This window comes from Leucoraja erinacea, chromosome 20 (assembly GCF_028641065.1).
Source record: "Leucoraja erinacea ecotype New England chromosome 20, Leri_hhj_1, whole genome shotgun sequence".
NCBI classification, from domain to species: domain Eukaryota; kingdom Metazoa; phylum Chordata; class Chondrichthyes; order Rajiformes; family Rajidae; genus Leucoraja; species Leucoraja erinaceus.
Window position 1 is genome coordinate 22,679,347 of NC_073396.1, and position 15,968 is coordinate 22,695,314.

Here is a 15,968-nt window from a genome sequence, read left to right on the forward strand (position 1 = left end):
TTTTTGATTAGAACGGGTGTCAAGGGTTATGGGGAGAAGGCAGGAAAATGGGATTAGGAGGCAGGATATCAGCCATGATTGAATGGTGGAGTGGACTCGATGGGCCGAATGACCTAATTCTACTCCTATAGCATGTGAATTGCTAAATGAGAGATGAGATTATTGATGAATCCTACTTGGCTCTTATTTTAGAAACGCAAGCATCTGCAGATGCTGGAATCTTGAGCAAAACGAAACGTGCTGCATAACTCAGCCAGTCAGGCATTATCTGTGGAGGACATGGATAGGCGATGTTTCATGTTTGGACCCTTCTTCAGACCCAAAACATCGCCTCACCATGTCCTCCACCAATACTGCCTGACCTGCTAAGTTATTCCAGCACTTTCTGTTTTGCTCAGTTTTTTATTTGTTTTCAATTTTCTATTCCTCATTTTTTTTTTCCCATAATGGATTATGGTTCTGTACATTTTGATAAGCTGAGAGATGAGTATTTCTGCTATTGTTGTATGAATAAGCAGTGGGAATAATCGTAAACTAATGTTGCATCCAATAAATTAGCGTTAACCATAAAGTTATGGGTTCCTTTTAGTTGAAAAATAAAACTGAAATCATCTGATCCAGCAGAATTTTTTAGTTAAGTGAAGCTGATGACGGTTCTTATGGAGCCACAGTAAACAAAAATATTGCCTTTTCACCATATAGCTAATTACAACTCGCAGTATAGAGAAAAGTAAATTGGCAAATGTAAAACTTAGAGATAAAAACATTATTCAGTTAAAATATGGACGTGCAGAGGTTTAGATTTGATTGCACATGATGGAAGTTTAATTGTCATATCCTCCGAGACCGGAACAATGACACTCTTACTTGCTGCAGCCTTACAGGCACATTAAATGTAAGAACACAACACGGGCAGGTAGGACTAGTGGTGCATCTTGGTCAGCATGGGCAAGTTGGGCCGACGGGCCCATGCTAAATGACTCTATGACTCCAAATAAGTGTAGAGTAAATTATCAGTTATTCACTGCTAAACCAGATACTATGTTCAAGCAAAAATACGTAGTAGTTTAGCGCTGAGGTAGGGTTGTAGATAGGCTTATGCAGGGAGGTTCAAAAGCCTGATGGTTAATGGGAAGAAGTTGTTCTTGAACCCGGAGGAACGTGTACCACCTTCCCAATGACAGCAGCAACATTAGAATGTGGCCAAGGTATTGTGGGTCTTTGATATTAGCGGTCTTCAGCTTCTTGGAGATCCCTTCAACGGTGGTGAGGTCAATACCCACCGTAGACTGGCTGATGTTCACCACTTTCTGCAGCCTTTCTTTGTCCCTGAACTCTTGAATTACTTTACTAGGCTATAATGCAACCAATCAGTACATGGAGGTTTGATGGCATATTCGGCAACATGCTGAATCTCCTCAAACCTCCTGAAGAATTAGTTGATGAGCTTTCTTTGTAATTTCATCAATGTGCTGGGCACAGGACAGATGATCAGATATGTGTATGCATAAAAAGTTGAAGCTATTGACTGTCCACCGTTGTCCCGCTGATGAAGCCAGGTGCCTGGAGCATTGACTTTCCCTTCCTGAAGTCAACAATCAGCTCTCAGGTCCCACTAATGTTGAGATAAAGATTGTAGCTCTGGCACCACTCAACCAAAACACCAAACTGACTGAACTCTGACTCGTCATTTACTGTTATTTGCCCAATGTCGGTGGAATCGTGACATTTAGAGCATTGGAGCAGTATCTGTGTACACATAGAGAGTAGGGGACTGAGCCAGCAGCCTTGAGGTGCACCAATGAGCAGGAGTGATTGTTGCCAATTTGTACAGATTGTTTAAAACAAAGTGCTGGAATAACTCAGTGGGCCAGGTAGCATCTCTGGAGGACATGACGTTTCAGTGAGGTCTGCCAGTAGGAAAGTCAAGGCAGAGCAGAGACCCAATATCCTCAGTTTGACAATGAGTTTGGAAACTCATTAAATTCTCATTGGGTTTTACTGGGAGAAGATGCATCACTCAGACAGCCCCAGGCTGTATTTCTTGTCTTACAAAACATTTCTGCAAATAGACACAAAAAGCTGGAGTAACACAGTGCGACAAGCAGCATCTCTGGAGAGAAGGAATGGGTGACGTTTTGGGTCGAGACCCTTCTTCGGACCCTTCTGCAACTTCAACAAGCTAATTTGTGGTTTTCATTGTTCTGTTATTGGATCAGTGTCTAATGCTGCATACATTTTATTGAAGACCAAATAATCTTAGTTTTATGTTAGCCTTGTGATGACAGATCTTGTGAGTTGTGTTCCCGTGCATACTGTGGAAAGGGGAATGTTGTTTCAACATTTTATAAAGTATTCTTTGATTTCAGCTCCATTTCTGTGATTGTTTGATACTGTGGAAAAACATCGTTTTTCAACAGGACAAACTGATTTTGAAAGTGAATTAGGTTAGATAATATTTAATTCACATACTTTATTTTTTTTTAATTGACAGTTTCCATGTGAGACATTTTATAAAATCAAGTTTCAAATTATTTAAAAAATTGTTAAATGTTATGTTTTAAAAAACCTGCAACAATCTGAAACAATCCAATTAATTTGTGAAAGCATTAGGATTAAATTACCAAACAGGCACCACACTGGTGCATGCTGTCCAGCTCATCTGAGTATAATAATTTGCTAATGCTCCTTGCCTTCTTTGGTCCTGTAGATTACGTCTTCAGATTTTAATGCTTTTCTATTTTTAATTCTAGTATCTAGACCGAATAGGTCAGATCTTCTTTGGAGTTGCTTCAAGACAGACTTCCTCATATGGAGGATTATTAGGTAAGCTTATTATGGAGTTATTTACGATGTAAAGTAAGTCATTAATTTCTTTAAGTGCAGCATAATCCTCTTTCATTCAGCATGAATGCGGTATCCATTATGCAGCCAGCTAATGAGATGTAGATTGGGCATTTAAGGAAACAATCCTTTCTGCAGACGTGTTATCAGCTGTACCTACAATCTACACCCTGTTGGAGATAAAATAAAAGGGTATACATAATTCTTTATGAACTTTGCACTCATCAAGGCCATAGTTTGCATTTCAGGGAAACATTTGTCAGCATCAAACACTGTCAGGATTAGATGAAGCACACTTTGATCTCCATTCCCTTTGCCCTGCAACTTGTTTCTATCAAAGGTAGACACAAAGTGATGGAGCAACTCAGCGGTCAGGCAGCATCTCTGGAGAAAAAGGATGGGGGTGTTTCATTTTAGAATCTTTCTTCAGAAACTTGCTTACAACCCAGCAGTATGAACATTGAATTTTCCAATTTTAAGTTACCTACTTCCACTTTCCTCTTCCGCCCCACCTCCCCCCCCTTCCTCCACTTCCTCCACCCTAGTCATTTTACCAGTTCCACAGCTCTCCATATTGTTTCCATCTTGAGATCACGCCTTCCCTAGCCAACAATGGGCCTACCCGGCACTGCCCTGCCTGAGATCATTTGTGGCCGGCCCCGATTGGTCCTGGTCTTTTCTCGCCTCCAGCTCTTCACCCCGCCCCCGCTCTTTCAGTCTGGAGAAGAGTCATGATCTGAAACGTCACACATCTGTTTTCTCCAGAGATGCTGCCTGACCTGCTGAGTTACTCCAGCACTTTGTGTTTTCCTTTGGTATAAACTAGCAACTGCAGGTCCTGGATTCTACAAATTACTAAGTGTTGTTCTGTTTTGTACTGCCACTTTTTTGCATGAATACTTATCTTGCCCAAAGGAAGTCTGCTTTCATTATAATTATAAAAATGCGTGCATAGGAAAGAGAATTGCCAAGATAGTTGGAATTTCCTGAAAATCAAGTGAACTATGCAGCAATTAAAAAGTAAAGAAGTCACACAACTCAGAATTCACAGTCCATGCAGGTCAGACAGGAACCTGCTCCTTCATGTTCCTGTCTATTTAATATTTTGGGGCTTAAATCCTGGCCAATTATCCCTATTCTGTTTCATTAGAAAATGTGAATTTATATCCATGATAAATTAGGGATATCTTTATAACATCTTAAGAAGTAACTGTAGTGAAGGTATCGCAGAGCTTAAAACTGACCATATCTATGTGAAAATTAAGGATTTATCAGCAATATTTTTAACATTTGTATGTTTTTTTTCTACACATTGTAAATTATAGAAAATTAGTTTTTAGGGAATTTGATTCATATGGTTTGACGTATTAGCAAACAATTCAAGTTGGAACAATTATTTGCGATTACATTCAAGTAGAGAGAATGGAGAAAAAGAACAAAATGGTCCGATGCGGGAAGGTGTGAGTGACAAGTGTTAAGACAATGCCTAAAATATTCAACCAGTCCAATGCTGTTCTCAACAAAGCTTATCAAGTACCAAGATTCACTTTTCACGGGCATTTCAGTCTGTATATAAATCAAGTACAGTTATTTAGTAAGGCTACAAGTTGAATACTGGGTGCAGTTTTGAAGATTGAGAACATTTGTTTGAATTCAGTCAAGGATTGATGTCAAAGGCAGACATGTTTCCCGTGGAGGCATTACCTTAATCAAGCATGAAACTATTCATCAAAATGCCAAATGCTATGGAAAACACAGAATTCCAAACTGTATTTACATATTTTACTCACTATCTTAAAGATTTATTATCACCTGTGGAATAAAGAATGATTGATAATCCACAGTTATCTTTTCAGGGCCTTTGGTGTGTGGTAACAACATTCCCAAGCTGATCATTTCTAGGTAGAGTGGTAAGCGAAAGTCAGTGTAAATTGAACCTGTTCTGTGAACAGAATTCTGACAAGGTGAACAGGCTTTACATGACTTCATTTCTCTCACTTCCATGGGGAGGTGATGGGGCAGTCACTGGCCAGTGGAACTGAATTGCATTCATGTCTGGAACCTTGCTAGAATATAAACATGCACAGCATTAAAGGATATTCTCCCTATTCTCCTCTATCCCCTGACCTCATGATGAAGCATTACTAGCACTGAGGATGATGGGCCATGGCTGCATTTTGCATTGATTAATATCAGGGACTAGTTACAGTCCTGTCAATGGTGGGATAGTGTGATCACAACACGTTGATAATGACAGCTTTCATTTTAAATGTGATAACGGATTTAGAGTAGAAAAGGTCAAACGGAAAATTCAGCTAGGTGCTTGATTTTTGATCAATTACAGGTGAGATGCTATTTGCCTCATGATTTTGAGTTTTAACAATTAACCATTTGACAGTTTGAATTTAACAATTCAATATACCTCTAGTTTCCCTCTCCTCTAACTCTCAGTCTGAAGAAGGGTCTCAAACGTAAACGTCACCTATTCCTTTTCTCCAGAGATGCTACCCGATCCGCTGAGTTACTCCAGCATTTTGTGTCTATCCTAGATGTAAACCAGCTTCTGCAATTCCTTTCTACGCATTGAAAGAAATTGGTTGTCACTAAAAATGAAAAAAATGTTGATGGTTTGCTATGTAGAGTGCCATGACTGCATAATTCACTTATTTTGCAGGAAACCTTTTGAACAGCTTGATGGGTGCAGGAGAGGAAGATGAGGTGGATGGAGAAGGACCAGAAGATGTCAATCCTATTGACCTTGACTAGGAAGAACATTAACTTTGATATAAAGATCTAAAGACAATATTCCACTGAAGAACAGTGTAAAGAACAATCTGCTATACTATGGGACGTTTTACATGACCGTTTCGATAAGCATCTGCAAAAGGGTTCTCTCTCCCTTTCTGTGAAGGAGGTGCAAATGATGTTTCCTATCTGTCTAAATTGGAAATGCTGTCTTATTTATGTTCAGTAGACATTTTATGGTTTAAAGAATGGTTCCATTGGCTGTATGTTGACTGATGTAATAATAAGTTTTGTCTTTCTAGATTATTTTACATAAGGTTTAAATACTTTACAGCTTTGTACTGGGACGCTGATTCCAATGGCACTACACAGGATGTCCTCCGTTATGTCAAACAAGATGGTCATTCAAAGTTATGTCAACAAGCATTGGGGTGTCTCAAACTGATAAAACTAGCTCTCATTTTACACGGCGGAATGGTCATCAATAGGAACAAACGTAAAGCTGTAAGGATCAGCAGCTCTTGATTTTTACACAAGTGGTGTACCAGTTGCACACAGATTACAAAGGATCATGCACAAAAGATGGGTTTAATTACTTCTGAACCAATAAACAAGATTAAAGAAGATTGTCGTCACCCTTATTTCATTTGAGATGGTAACAGTTTGTGCTAGGAATTGCATCTCAGTGCTACTTGAATGTTGTAAATACTGTTGTCAGGGTGGATTCTGCGTGTTAGAGATTTGCATGCCAGAAAGATACAATCGTTTTTAAGCATTGAATTTCAGGGGTTGAAACTTGTTGAAAAATCTGGACAAATGATTCCATAATCAGGAACTGGAGTTTGTCAAGCAGCAAAGATCTCATGAAACGAGTTGGTAACACAAATGTTTGAGTTAATGTATATTATGCTTGAAATTCAGACCTGAAATTCATATATAATCGTCTCTGACCCCATGCTCTCTGTAATTAACCTCTGAACATTTCATAGGCCCACGTTAGAGATAGAGTGCAAAGTAGCTATTGCTATTTAAGTGACATCTCTTGATAAATTGGAATGTTGTCTTTTAAAAAGAAAATCTGTATTTATCATTAAAGGAAAATAATTTGGATCATTTTGGTACAAAGTCAGAACTTATCCACAATATAAAACATTTATGATTTTTAGCATGAACCTCTTTACTACAGTTAAGTATTCATTTGGGATACTGATGTGCAAAATACTAAGCTCATCTGGGTATATTTCATAAAGGAATAAGTAATATTTCTAAAAAATGTTGTCCATTTGTCAGGTAATCAACTTAAAGTAATTTTTTTCAAAGATGCATGATGCATTTGTTAAATATTAAGTCTGGTGCAGAATTAACATGTCAGAGTCCAATCCCGTTAGCTTGCGCAGAAATATGTTTGCACTGCTTTCAATTCCCTTGTATTAAAAGGCTGTCTTTCCGAATGTACTTGTGAAACTTAGTTGTTATGGAAAGATTCAGTAGAGGGCACTAGCACTTAAATATCAGATGCCTCTGCATGAAACCCTCTGAATGAGGCAAGCATTCCATATCTTTTAACCAGGCAGCCTGTTTTTACAGCTATTTTTTCCAATGGTTTTATTGGTCTCCATATTATCTTATAGGTCAATTACAATTTTGTTTGAAAACATTTGTTGTGTTCTAAATTGCAAATAAAAGAGAAAGTTGTAGCTTGGCAATTTAGAACTAATCAATATCTTTAGTTAATGTGGAACATGGACTAAAATGGCATAAGTAAGCATATCTGGCTCATATGTATGCAGGAAAATTCCTGCAAATATCTGTGCTAATAGTTAAATGCATTTATGTATGATAGAAAGGTAAATAGTACAAGAACAGTCCCTTTTGGCCCAAACAGATCCTTGAAGAGTTTAGGTTGCCAGAAATGCCTTCAGGCTCTTGCTCATAATAGTTTGTCTCACAGAGTAACAAAGAAAGCGCCTACAACCATGCACCATTCCCATTGTAATGTTAGCCTCGACTTTATACTCAATTGCTGGTTTGGGACTTGAACCTTGAGCCATGCTGTCACCAACAACAGCAGCAGGGCATTAAGCAGCATTGAATATAATTTATAAATGATAATCACAAAATAAACAAATGTGGAAGAAAACTTGAGTCTTTCTCATTTAATAAATGGCGGGTAAATATAAAGGAGCAGGGGAGGAGTGTGGAATTAATATGCTATTTATTTCTCTCATCTGACCAGCTGAGCAGTGTCTAGTATTTGATGGTTTGTTGAATTAAGGTAAAAATAGTTATTAGCCAATATATATCACCAATAAGGTGCGGCACAGTGGCGCAGCTGGTAGAGCTGCTGCCTCTCAGCGTCAGAGACCTGGATTCGATCCTGACCTTGAGTGCTGTCTGTGGAGTTTGCACATTTTCCCTGTGACTGTGCGTATCCTCTGGGTGCTCCGTTTTACTCCTACGTCCCAAAGACGTGGGTTTGCAGATTAATTAGCCACTAAATAGCCCCTAGTATGTAGGGAGAAGATTTAACGTAGGGTTAGTGTGAAAGGGTGATCGACGGTTGGCGTGGACTGTATCTAAACTAAATTAAATCTGCCCACAGTGACCATGTCATGTACTAACAATTTTCTGTCGGATGAAGAGGAAACAGCTTGCAGAGCAGGAAGCAAATGCCTGATCGCTTCAGTTATTCAAGCAATTTGATTCTAATTTGCATGAAAAAAAGGCAAGAGTTATGTGCAGAGGGGGTAAGTAACTTTGGCTAAGTTCATGACATCTTATTAATAATGACTACAATTTGCAGTTCGACTGTTAATCCGAAATGGCTGATACAACCTTTAGCAAAAATAGGTATAAATCAAATAATCTTAAAGGGCTGCTGTTTAATTCCATTCCCCTTTTATGTGGAATATTAGCTGAGTATCATAGTTCACTCTTATTTCTTTAACTCATTGGTACTTCAGCCTTCAGTAGCCAACCTCCTAATTTATTTGTAAGAAAGAACTGCAAATGCTGTTTTAAAGCGAAGGTAGACACAAAATGCTGGAGTAACTCGGGGTGACGCAGCATCTCCGGAGAGAAGGAATGAGCGACGTTTCGGGTCGAGATCCTTCAGACTGATGTCGGGAGGGGGCGGGACAAAGATAGAAAGTAGGCAGAGATAGTAAGACTAGTGGGAGAACTGGGAAGGGGAAGGAGAGAGAAAGCAAGGGCTATCTGAAGTTAGAGAAGTCAATGTTCATACTGCTGGGGCGTAAACTACCCAAGCAAAGTATGAGGTGCTGTTCCTCCAATTTGCGCTGGGCCTCACTCTGACAATGGAGGAGGCCCAGGATAGAAAAGTCAGATTGGGAATGGGAGGGGGAGTTGGAGTGTTGAGCCACCGGGAGATCAGGTAGGTTAAGATGGACTATGCGGAGATGTTCAGCAAAACGATCGCCGAGCCTGCGATTGGTCTCGCCGATGTAGAGACGTTGACACCTGGAACAGAGAATACAGTAGATGAGGTTGGAGGAGGTGCAAGTGAACCTCTGCGTCACCTGGAAAGACTGTTTGGGTCATTGGATTGGGTCGAGGGGGGAGGTAAAGGGACAGGTGTTGCACCTGTGGTTGCAGGGGAAAGTACCTGGGGAAGGGGTGGTTTGGGTGGGAAGGGACGAGTTGACCAGCGAGTTTTCGAGGGAACAGTCTCTGCAGAAAGCAGAAAGGGGTAGAGATGGGAAGATGTGGCCAGTAGTGGGATCCCGTTGGAGGTGGCAAAAATGTTGGAGGATTATATACTGTGTGCGACGGCTGATGGGGAGGAAGATGAGGACAAAGGGGACTCTGTCCTTGTTACGAATGGAGGGAGGGGGACTAAGTGCGGAGCTGCGGGATATCGAGGAGACCCTAGTGAGAGGCTCTTCTATAGTGGAAGAGGGGAACTCTTCCTATTTCCTAAAGAATGAGGACATCTCTGATGCCCTGGTATGGAACACCTCGGCCACGGCGCAGATGGAGGAATTGGGAGTAGGGGATAGAGTCTGTACGGGAAGCAGGGAGGAAGAAGTACAGTAATAGAGACGGTGAGATCTAGTAACGGTAGGGAGATGTCGGAGTAGGTCCAAGTGAATTTGAGTGCCGGATGGAAATTAGTGGTGAAGTTGATGAAGTCAGTGAGTTCTGCATGGGTGCAGGAGGTAACACCAATGCAGTCGTCAATGTAGCGGAGGTAGAGTTCGGGGATAAGGCCAGTGTACGCCTGGAACAGGAATTGTTCGACGTACCCTAGGGTCCAAGCGAGTGCCCATAGCTACACCATGGATTTGGAGGAAGTGGGAGGAGTCAAAGGAGAAGTTGTTGAGGGTAAGACCAGCTCTGCTAGGTGGACGAGAGTATTGGTAGACGGAAATTGGCTGGTTCTGCGGTCGAGGAAAAAACGGAGGGCTTTAAGACCCTCCTGGTGGATGGAAGTGTAGTGTGTCTGGACATCCAAAGTAAAGATGAGGGAGTGGGGGCCTGGAAAACAGAAGTCATTGAGGAGGCGAAGAGCGTGTGAGGTGTTTTGGACATAGGTAGGGAGGTATTGGATCAGGGGGGGTAGGATGGAGTCGGGTATGTGGAAATTAATTCGGTGGGACATGAACAAGCAGAAACAATGGGTCTGCCAGGACAGTTCTGTTTGTGGATTTTGGGGAGAAGATAAAATCGGGCCGTGCGAGGCTGGGGAACGATAAGGTTGGAGGCTTTAGATTGAAGAGAGCCGGTGATGAAATCAGTAATGGTGCTTGAGATTGCCTGGTGCTCGTCTGTGGGGTCATGGTCCAAGGATAAGTAGGAGGCGGTGTCTGAGAGTTGTCGCCTGGTCTAAGTCCGGTAGAGGTCAGACTATTGACCGACACCTACAACAAACCTACTGACTCCCATAGCTATCTTGACTACACTTCTTCCCACCCTGCTTCCTGTAAAGACTCTATCCCCTACTCTCAATTCCTCCGTCTACACCGCATTTGCGCCCAGCATGAGATGTTCCATACCAGTGCATCGGAGAAATCCTCATTCATTAGGAAACGGGAGTTCCCCTCTTCCATTATAGATGAGGCTCTCACTAGGGTCTCCTAGACATTCCATAGCTCCGGTCTTACTCCCCCTCTTCCTCCATTCGTAACAAGGACAGAGTCCCCCTTGTCCTCACCTTCCACCCCATCAGCCGTCGCATACAGCATGTAATCTTCCAACATTTTTGCCACTTCCAACGGGATCCTACCACAGGCCACATCTTCTCATCTCCACCCCTTTCTGCTTTCCGCAGAGACCGTTCCCTCCAAAACTCCCTGGTCAACTTGTCCCTTCCCACCCAAACCACCCCCTCCCCGGGTACTTTCCCCTGCAACCGCAGGAGATGCAACACCTGTCCCTTTACCTCCCCCCTCCATCCAAGGACCCAAACAGTCTTTCCAGGTGACGCAGAGGTTCACTTGCACCTCCTCCAACCTCATGTACTGTATCCGCTGTTCCAGGTGTCAACTTCTCAACTTCTCTTGGCGAGACCAAACGCAGGCTCGGCGATCGTTTCAATGAACACCTCCGCTCAGTCCATCTTAACCGACTTGATCTTCCGGTGGCTCAGCACTTCAATTCCCCCTCCCATTCCCAATCTGACCTTTCTGTCCTGGGCCTCCTCCATTGTCAGAGTGAGGCCCAATGCAAATTAGAGGAACAGCACCTCATATTTTGCTTGGGTAATTTACACCCAAGCAGAATGAACAATGACTTCTTGAACTTCAGATAGCCCTTGCTTTCTCTCTCCTTCCCATTCCACCTACTAGTCTTATGCCCCTGTCCCACTTAGGAAACCTGAACGGAAACCTCTGGATACCTTGCGCCCCACCCAAGGTTTCTGTGCAGTTCCCAGAGGTTTTTGTCAGTCTCCCTAATGGTCGAAAGTGGTTTCCGCTTCTATGTTCTGGCGATTATTTCAAAAAATTCAAAACCTAAAAATAGGTTGCAGTTTTAAAATCGATAATTTTTTAGTTGAAGCCGGTTGCGATGCTAGTTGTAGGTGGTTGCCGGAGGTTGCAGGTAGTGGAAGGTCTTACCTTGGTCTTACCTTCCACTCCCTGTAACCTCCGGCAACCACCTTCAACTAGCATCGCAACCGGCTTCTACTAAAAAATGACCGATTTTTAAAACGGCAACCTATTTTTAGTCGCGGCCGGTTTTGAATTTTTTGAAATAATCGCCGGAACATAGAAGAAGCGGAAACCAGTTTCGAACATTAGGGAGACTGACAAAAACCTCCGGGCACCCCCGGGAACCTTGGGTGGGGCGCAAAGTCTCCAGAGGTTTCCGTTCAGGTTTCCTAAGTGGGACAGGGTCATTACTGTCTCCGCCTACTTTCTATCTTTATCCCACCCCCTCCCCTGACATCAGTCTGAAGAAGGAGCTCGACCCGAAACGTCACCCATTCCTTCTCTCCAGAGATGCTGCCTCACCTGCTGAATTACTCCAGCATTTTGTGTCTACCTCCTAATTTATTTAATATTTTTAACCTATTTGCATTTTGCACTTTGACCATGATTTTGGCATTTGATATAATATAATGATGGCTCATCAATTCTATGAGGAGCCTCTGGGTGTTTCTACCATGTGAAGGGTGCTATGTCATTACAGTTGCTGAAAACAACATCTCACTAAGGTTCAGTCATTGTTTTCAATGTTTCCTTATGTGGATCAATGTTTCGTTTTAAATATCTTGCTGTGGTTTATTTAAATGTATTATTAAATTAATAGTTCCACATTAATGCAACCACAGTGGTTATGTTGTAGGACTGGCAGCAAAATTATGCACATTCGAGACTGGTTCCTCATCACAAGTAAAATACAGGATACAAGGAACTGCAGATGCTGGTTTACAACAAAAGGCAAAGTGCTGGAGTAACTCAGCAGGTCAAGCAGCATCTCTGGAGGACATGAATAGGTGACATTTCAGGTCAGATTCTTCAGTCTGAAGAAGAGTCCCAATTCAAAACGTCACCTATCCATGTTCTCCAGAGATGCTGCCTGATCTGCTTAGTCCAGCACTTTGTTATTTTTAATAGCTTCAGTAACAACATCTTCAGTTACTAGATTATTGAAAAAGCCATTTGGTACACAAAGTTGGAGAGGAAAGAAAGTTGTTTCTCATAGCTTAAACTGGTTCTTAATCCTTGGACAATGACCTGCTTATAAATAAATGGAAAGCGTAGATATTTTGGGTATAATTGTGTATATCTTTCTCATAAGGGCAACAGCCCCCAACATCCCTTCCTCACATGTAAATTGGAAGAACAGCAATTTGTATTACACTTGGGTAGCCTATGACACAATGGCATGAACACTGAATTCTCTAGTTTCAGGTAACACCTCATCCCTTCTCGTCTACCCAGTCTCTCCCCTCCCCCCACCACCACTCTGCGCAAACCTTTCCAGTCCCCCCATCACGGTTCTCCCACCCCTCCAGTCCAAAGAAATAAAGTGCAATTACTACAATATATTATGTCTCGTTGTGCACCAGTATCATGACTTTCTTTAATCGAAACAAATTAACATACAAAGTATAATTTTTAATAAGCATTTCATTTCAGCACCATTTTTCTCCATTGCAGGTTGTGTATTACTTCCATAATCAAATACAAATATTAAAATATTCATGGAATTAACATGACATTTATGCTTTAAATAATCCTCTCAACTTCATTCTTTCTTGCAATGATCAGGATTTTAACTGTAGTTTAACCTCTCAGTTATATAACATCATTCAAGTAATTAACAGTAATTTATGCTTCTCTGTAATTAACCAGTTTATTGTCAGCAATGTGTAACATTAAATATCAATGATAAAAAATAATTTATTTGATGGATCAACTGGGGCAAAAAAATCCTAATAGCTATGAAAAAGAAGGAACAAAGTGAAGATGTTGCTACTCCAGTTTTACATTTCACTTACAGTTTGTCATATTATATCACCTTATATAGAGAGGGAGAAAAAGAGGCTGAAATAGCTCAGATTGCACATACGATTTTAACACAATATATAAATTAGAATCTAAAGTTGGTTTTATATTTGCAATAAAGCAGATATCAGACTTATTGACATCTGGGGGTTTCAACAGAGAACTTATCTTTCCTCTCTACAGGTCCTGTGCTCGTCTGAAGGCTGCTAATATGAAGCATCTGATGGAATATGCAGCATACTCAGTACACCTGTACAAAGCAATTCTTTTCCACATCAATCGATATAATTTAATTTTCATGCCATCAAAAACCATTACAAAATCCCCCTCAACATTCACTCATATCCCTTCCAAAACAGAGAACTACATTCAAGCTAATCCTTACCCTAACTGTGTTAGCGTAAACCATCACATTAACCACACAATGATGTTCAAACTCAAGACCTTTTTGCATGTAAGAACTTTATACTGCTTTCATAGAAACTTTACGCAAGTATCCCATTTTGTTTAGAACTTTAGGGATTTATTTTAATCTATTGGGTTGAGATTAAATCTCAGAAAAGATTACTGGTCCCACTGTGGAGGTACAAATAATGCGTTTAGTGTAATATTTAATGTACTATCAAAGTGGCTGTACCCAAGTGAATAAAAAATAACCGATGAATTAATTACACAAACTTATTCACAACTTAATTTTTCAGATTTTCTTTACATCAATTCTAAACAAGAAAAGCACATTTAATAGCTGAAGTTTGAAAGTGTGTAGAGAGGTTTTGTTTTTACATTGTTTAGCATGGTAATTATATATTACACTATAATCTGACAGACAGCACAAAATACAACATATCACTAAAAGCTTTGTACTCGGCCATTTAGAGTAACTAATTAGCATTGCACTATTTAATTGCAGCAGACAATTCTGTGGGAACACTCCCTCTGTAAACAGCTAGACAATTTAATTCAAGCAGTATCCATTTTATGATAAAAAGTAGTATCACAGAGACATACTAGTTTTTTTTTAATCAAGTCACACTATTTCATTTGCACTAACACCAGTTACTTTTTTTTAGACAGCCTGAAGAAAATGCACTTATTTAGGAGCACTAAATTTAGGGCTCCTAGAATTTCAAGTCTTGTAGGTGAATAGTTACAATCACGATTAACACAAAATCTCTTTACGGACATTGGAATTATTTTCCTCATGTACAGTAGATTCATTGTTTGTTAAAGGCCGTACAGTTCATTTTGATTTCTACTTCAGACACTTAAGTACAATCGATTCAAGACCGTTAAGAACAATGCATATTTCTAACTGGCGTCTTATAGAGAATTAACACAATGGGTAGTTACAGGTGGGTACATGAAACAAGAGAATGGGTTTTCTTTAAAAAGAAAGCTTTTTGATGTTGGATTTATCGTGTCTTATTGTTGGTGGGTGCATTCAGGGTTTAAATATTAACGTATAAAAGTCATGCAGTGTTTTTGTAAACCTGGTTCTGAGAGCTTCCCAAATAAAGAGGTGGAATACATGCTCTTAATTTTACTGCTTAGCGACATGCACATCACTTTCAACCTCGTTTCCTGCCACAGTCCAGCGTTCGTCTGATAGATTCACTTTGCTGGAAACCGGGAGACAAGATTGGGGCGGGAAGGCAAGGCTGGTTAGGATGGTGGCGGAGGAAACAAACGGCTGCACAAATACTAAACCAATTCATATTTCAGATGGGCCCTTGTGGGCTAGGTAATGTTGCAAATGTAGTCACAGTCTCCAAAACCCAGGGTCTCTTATGGTTTGTGCTTAAAGTGTGCTTCCACTGAAAGAGAAAGAAATAAAAGTTTTTTTTTTGAACATGCATCTTTTGACAATAAAATGATTGATTGTAAGGATCAGGACCTTCAGGTAACTGTCGCTGCCTCATAAAGACAACTAGAATCATCAAAGCGCACATCACTCTAGCCACACACTCATTTCACTCCTACCATTGGGAAGAAGGCATAGGAGTCTCAAACGGTGACTGTCAAGTTCAAGAATAGCTTCTTCCCAACAACCATCAGGTTATTCGACACTAACTATGGACTATTTTGGTTACACTGAGGACCACGTTTTTTTTTTGCACTAGTATTGTTAATAATGTATTTATTTTGTTTATGTTACCTGTGACCTTGTGTTTGCAGACTTGATAGACAGCACTGCAAGTAAGACTCATTGTTCCATTTGTTTATATGACAATTAAACACTTTTGACCATCGATCACTCGTTCACACTAGTTCTATGTTATTCCACTTTCGCATCCACTAACCAATTAACCTGCAAACCTGCACGTCTTTGGAATGTGGGAGCAAACCCACACAGGGAAAATGTGCAACATCTACAAAGACAGGGTCCGAGGCCTGGATGGAACCCGG

At 40.7% G+C, this 15,968-nt stretch overlaps 2 protein-coding genes across 5 annotated transcripts in view; one reads left to right on the forward strand and one right to left on the reverse strand.

The window, feature by feature from the left end:
* get4 (guided entry of tail-anchored proteins factor 4) overlaps positions 1-6,213 on the forward strand; it is a 31,578-nt gene extending 25,365 nt beyond the window's left edge. For 3 of the 4 annotated variants that reach the window (XM_055651639.1, XM_055651640.1, XM_055651641.1), the window contains exons 8-9: positions 2,754-2,826; positions 5,519-6,213. In XM_055651639.1, the coding sequence (XP_055507614.1) occupies positions 2,754-2,826; positions 5,519-5,610 (165 nt within the window). In that variant the 3' untranslated portion in view covers positions 5,611-6,213. The remainder of the gene's footprint in view (positions 1-2,753; positions 2,827-5,518) is intronic. The other variant, XR_008725114.1, reaches the window with a different exon arrangement.
* Positions 6,214-13,100: 6,887 nt separating this feature from the next.
* LOC129706958 (arf-GAP with dual PH domain-containing protein 1-like) overlaps positions 13,101-15,968 on the reverse strand; it is a 120,690-nt gene continuing 117,822 nt past the window's right edge. Inside the window, exon 11 of the mRNA XM_055651643.1 lies at positions 13,101-15,376. Within this exon, the coding sequence (XP_055507618.1) occupies positions 15,348-15,376 (29 nt within the window). The 3' untranslated portion in view covers positions 13,101-15,347. The remainder of the gene's footprint in view (positions 15,377-15,968) is intronic.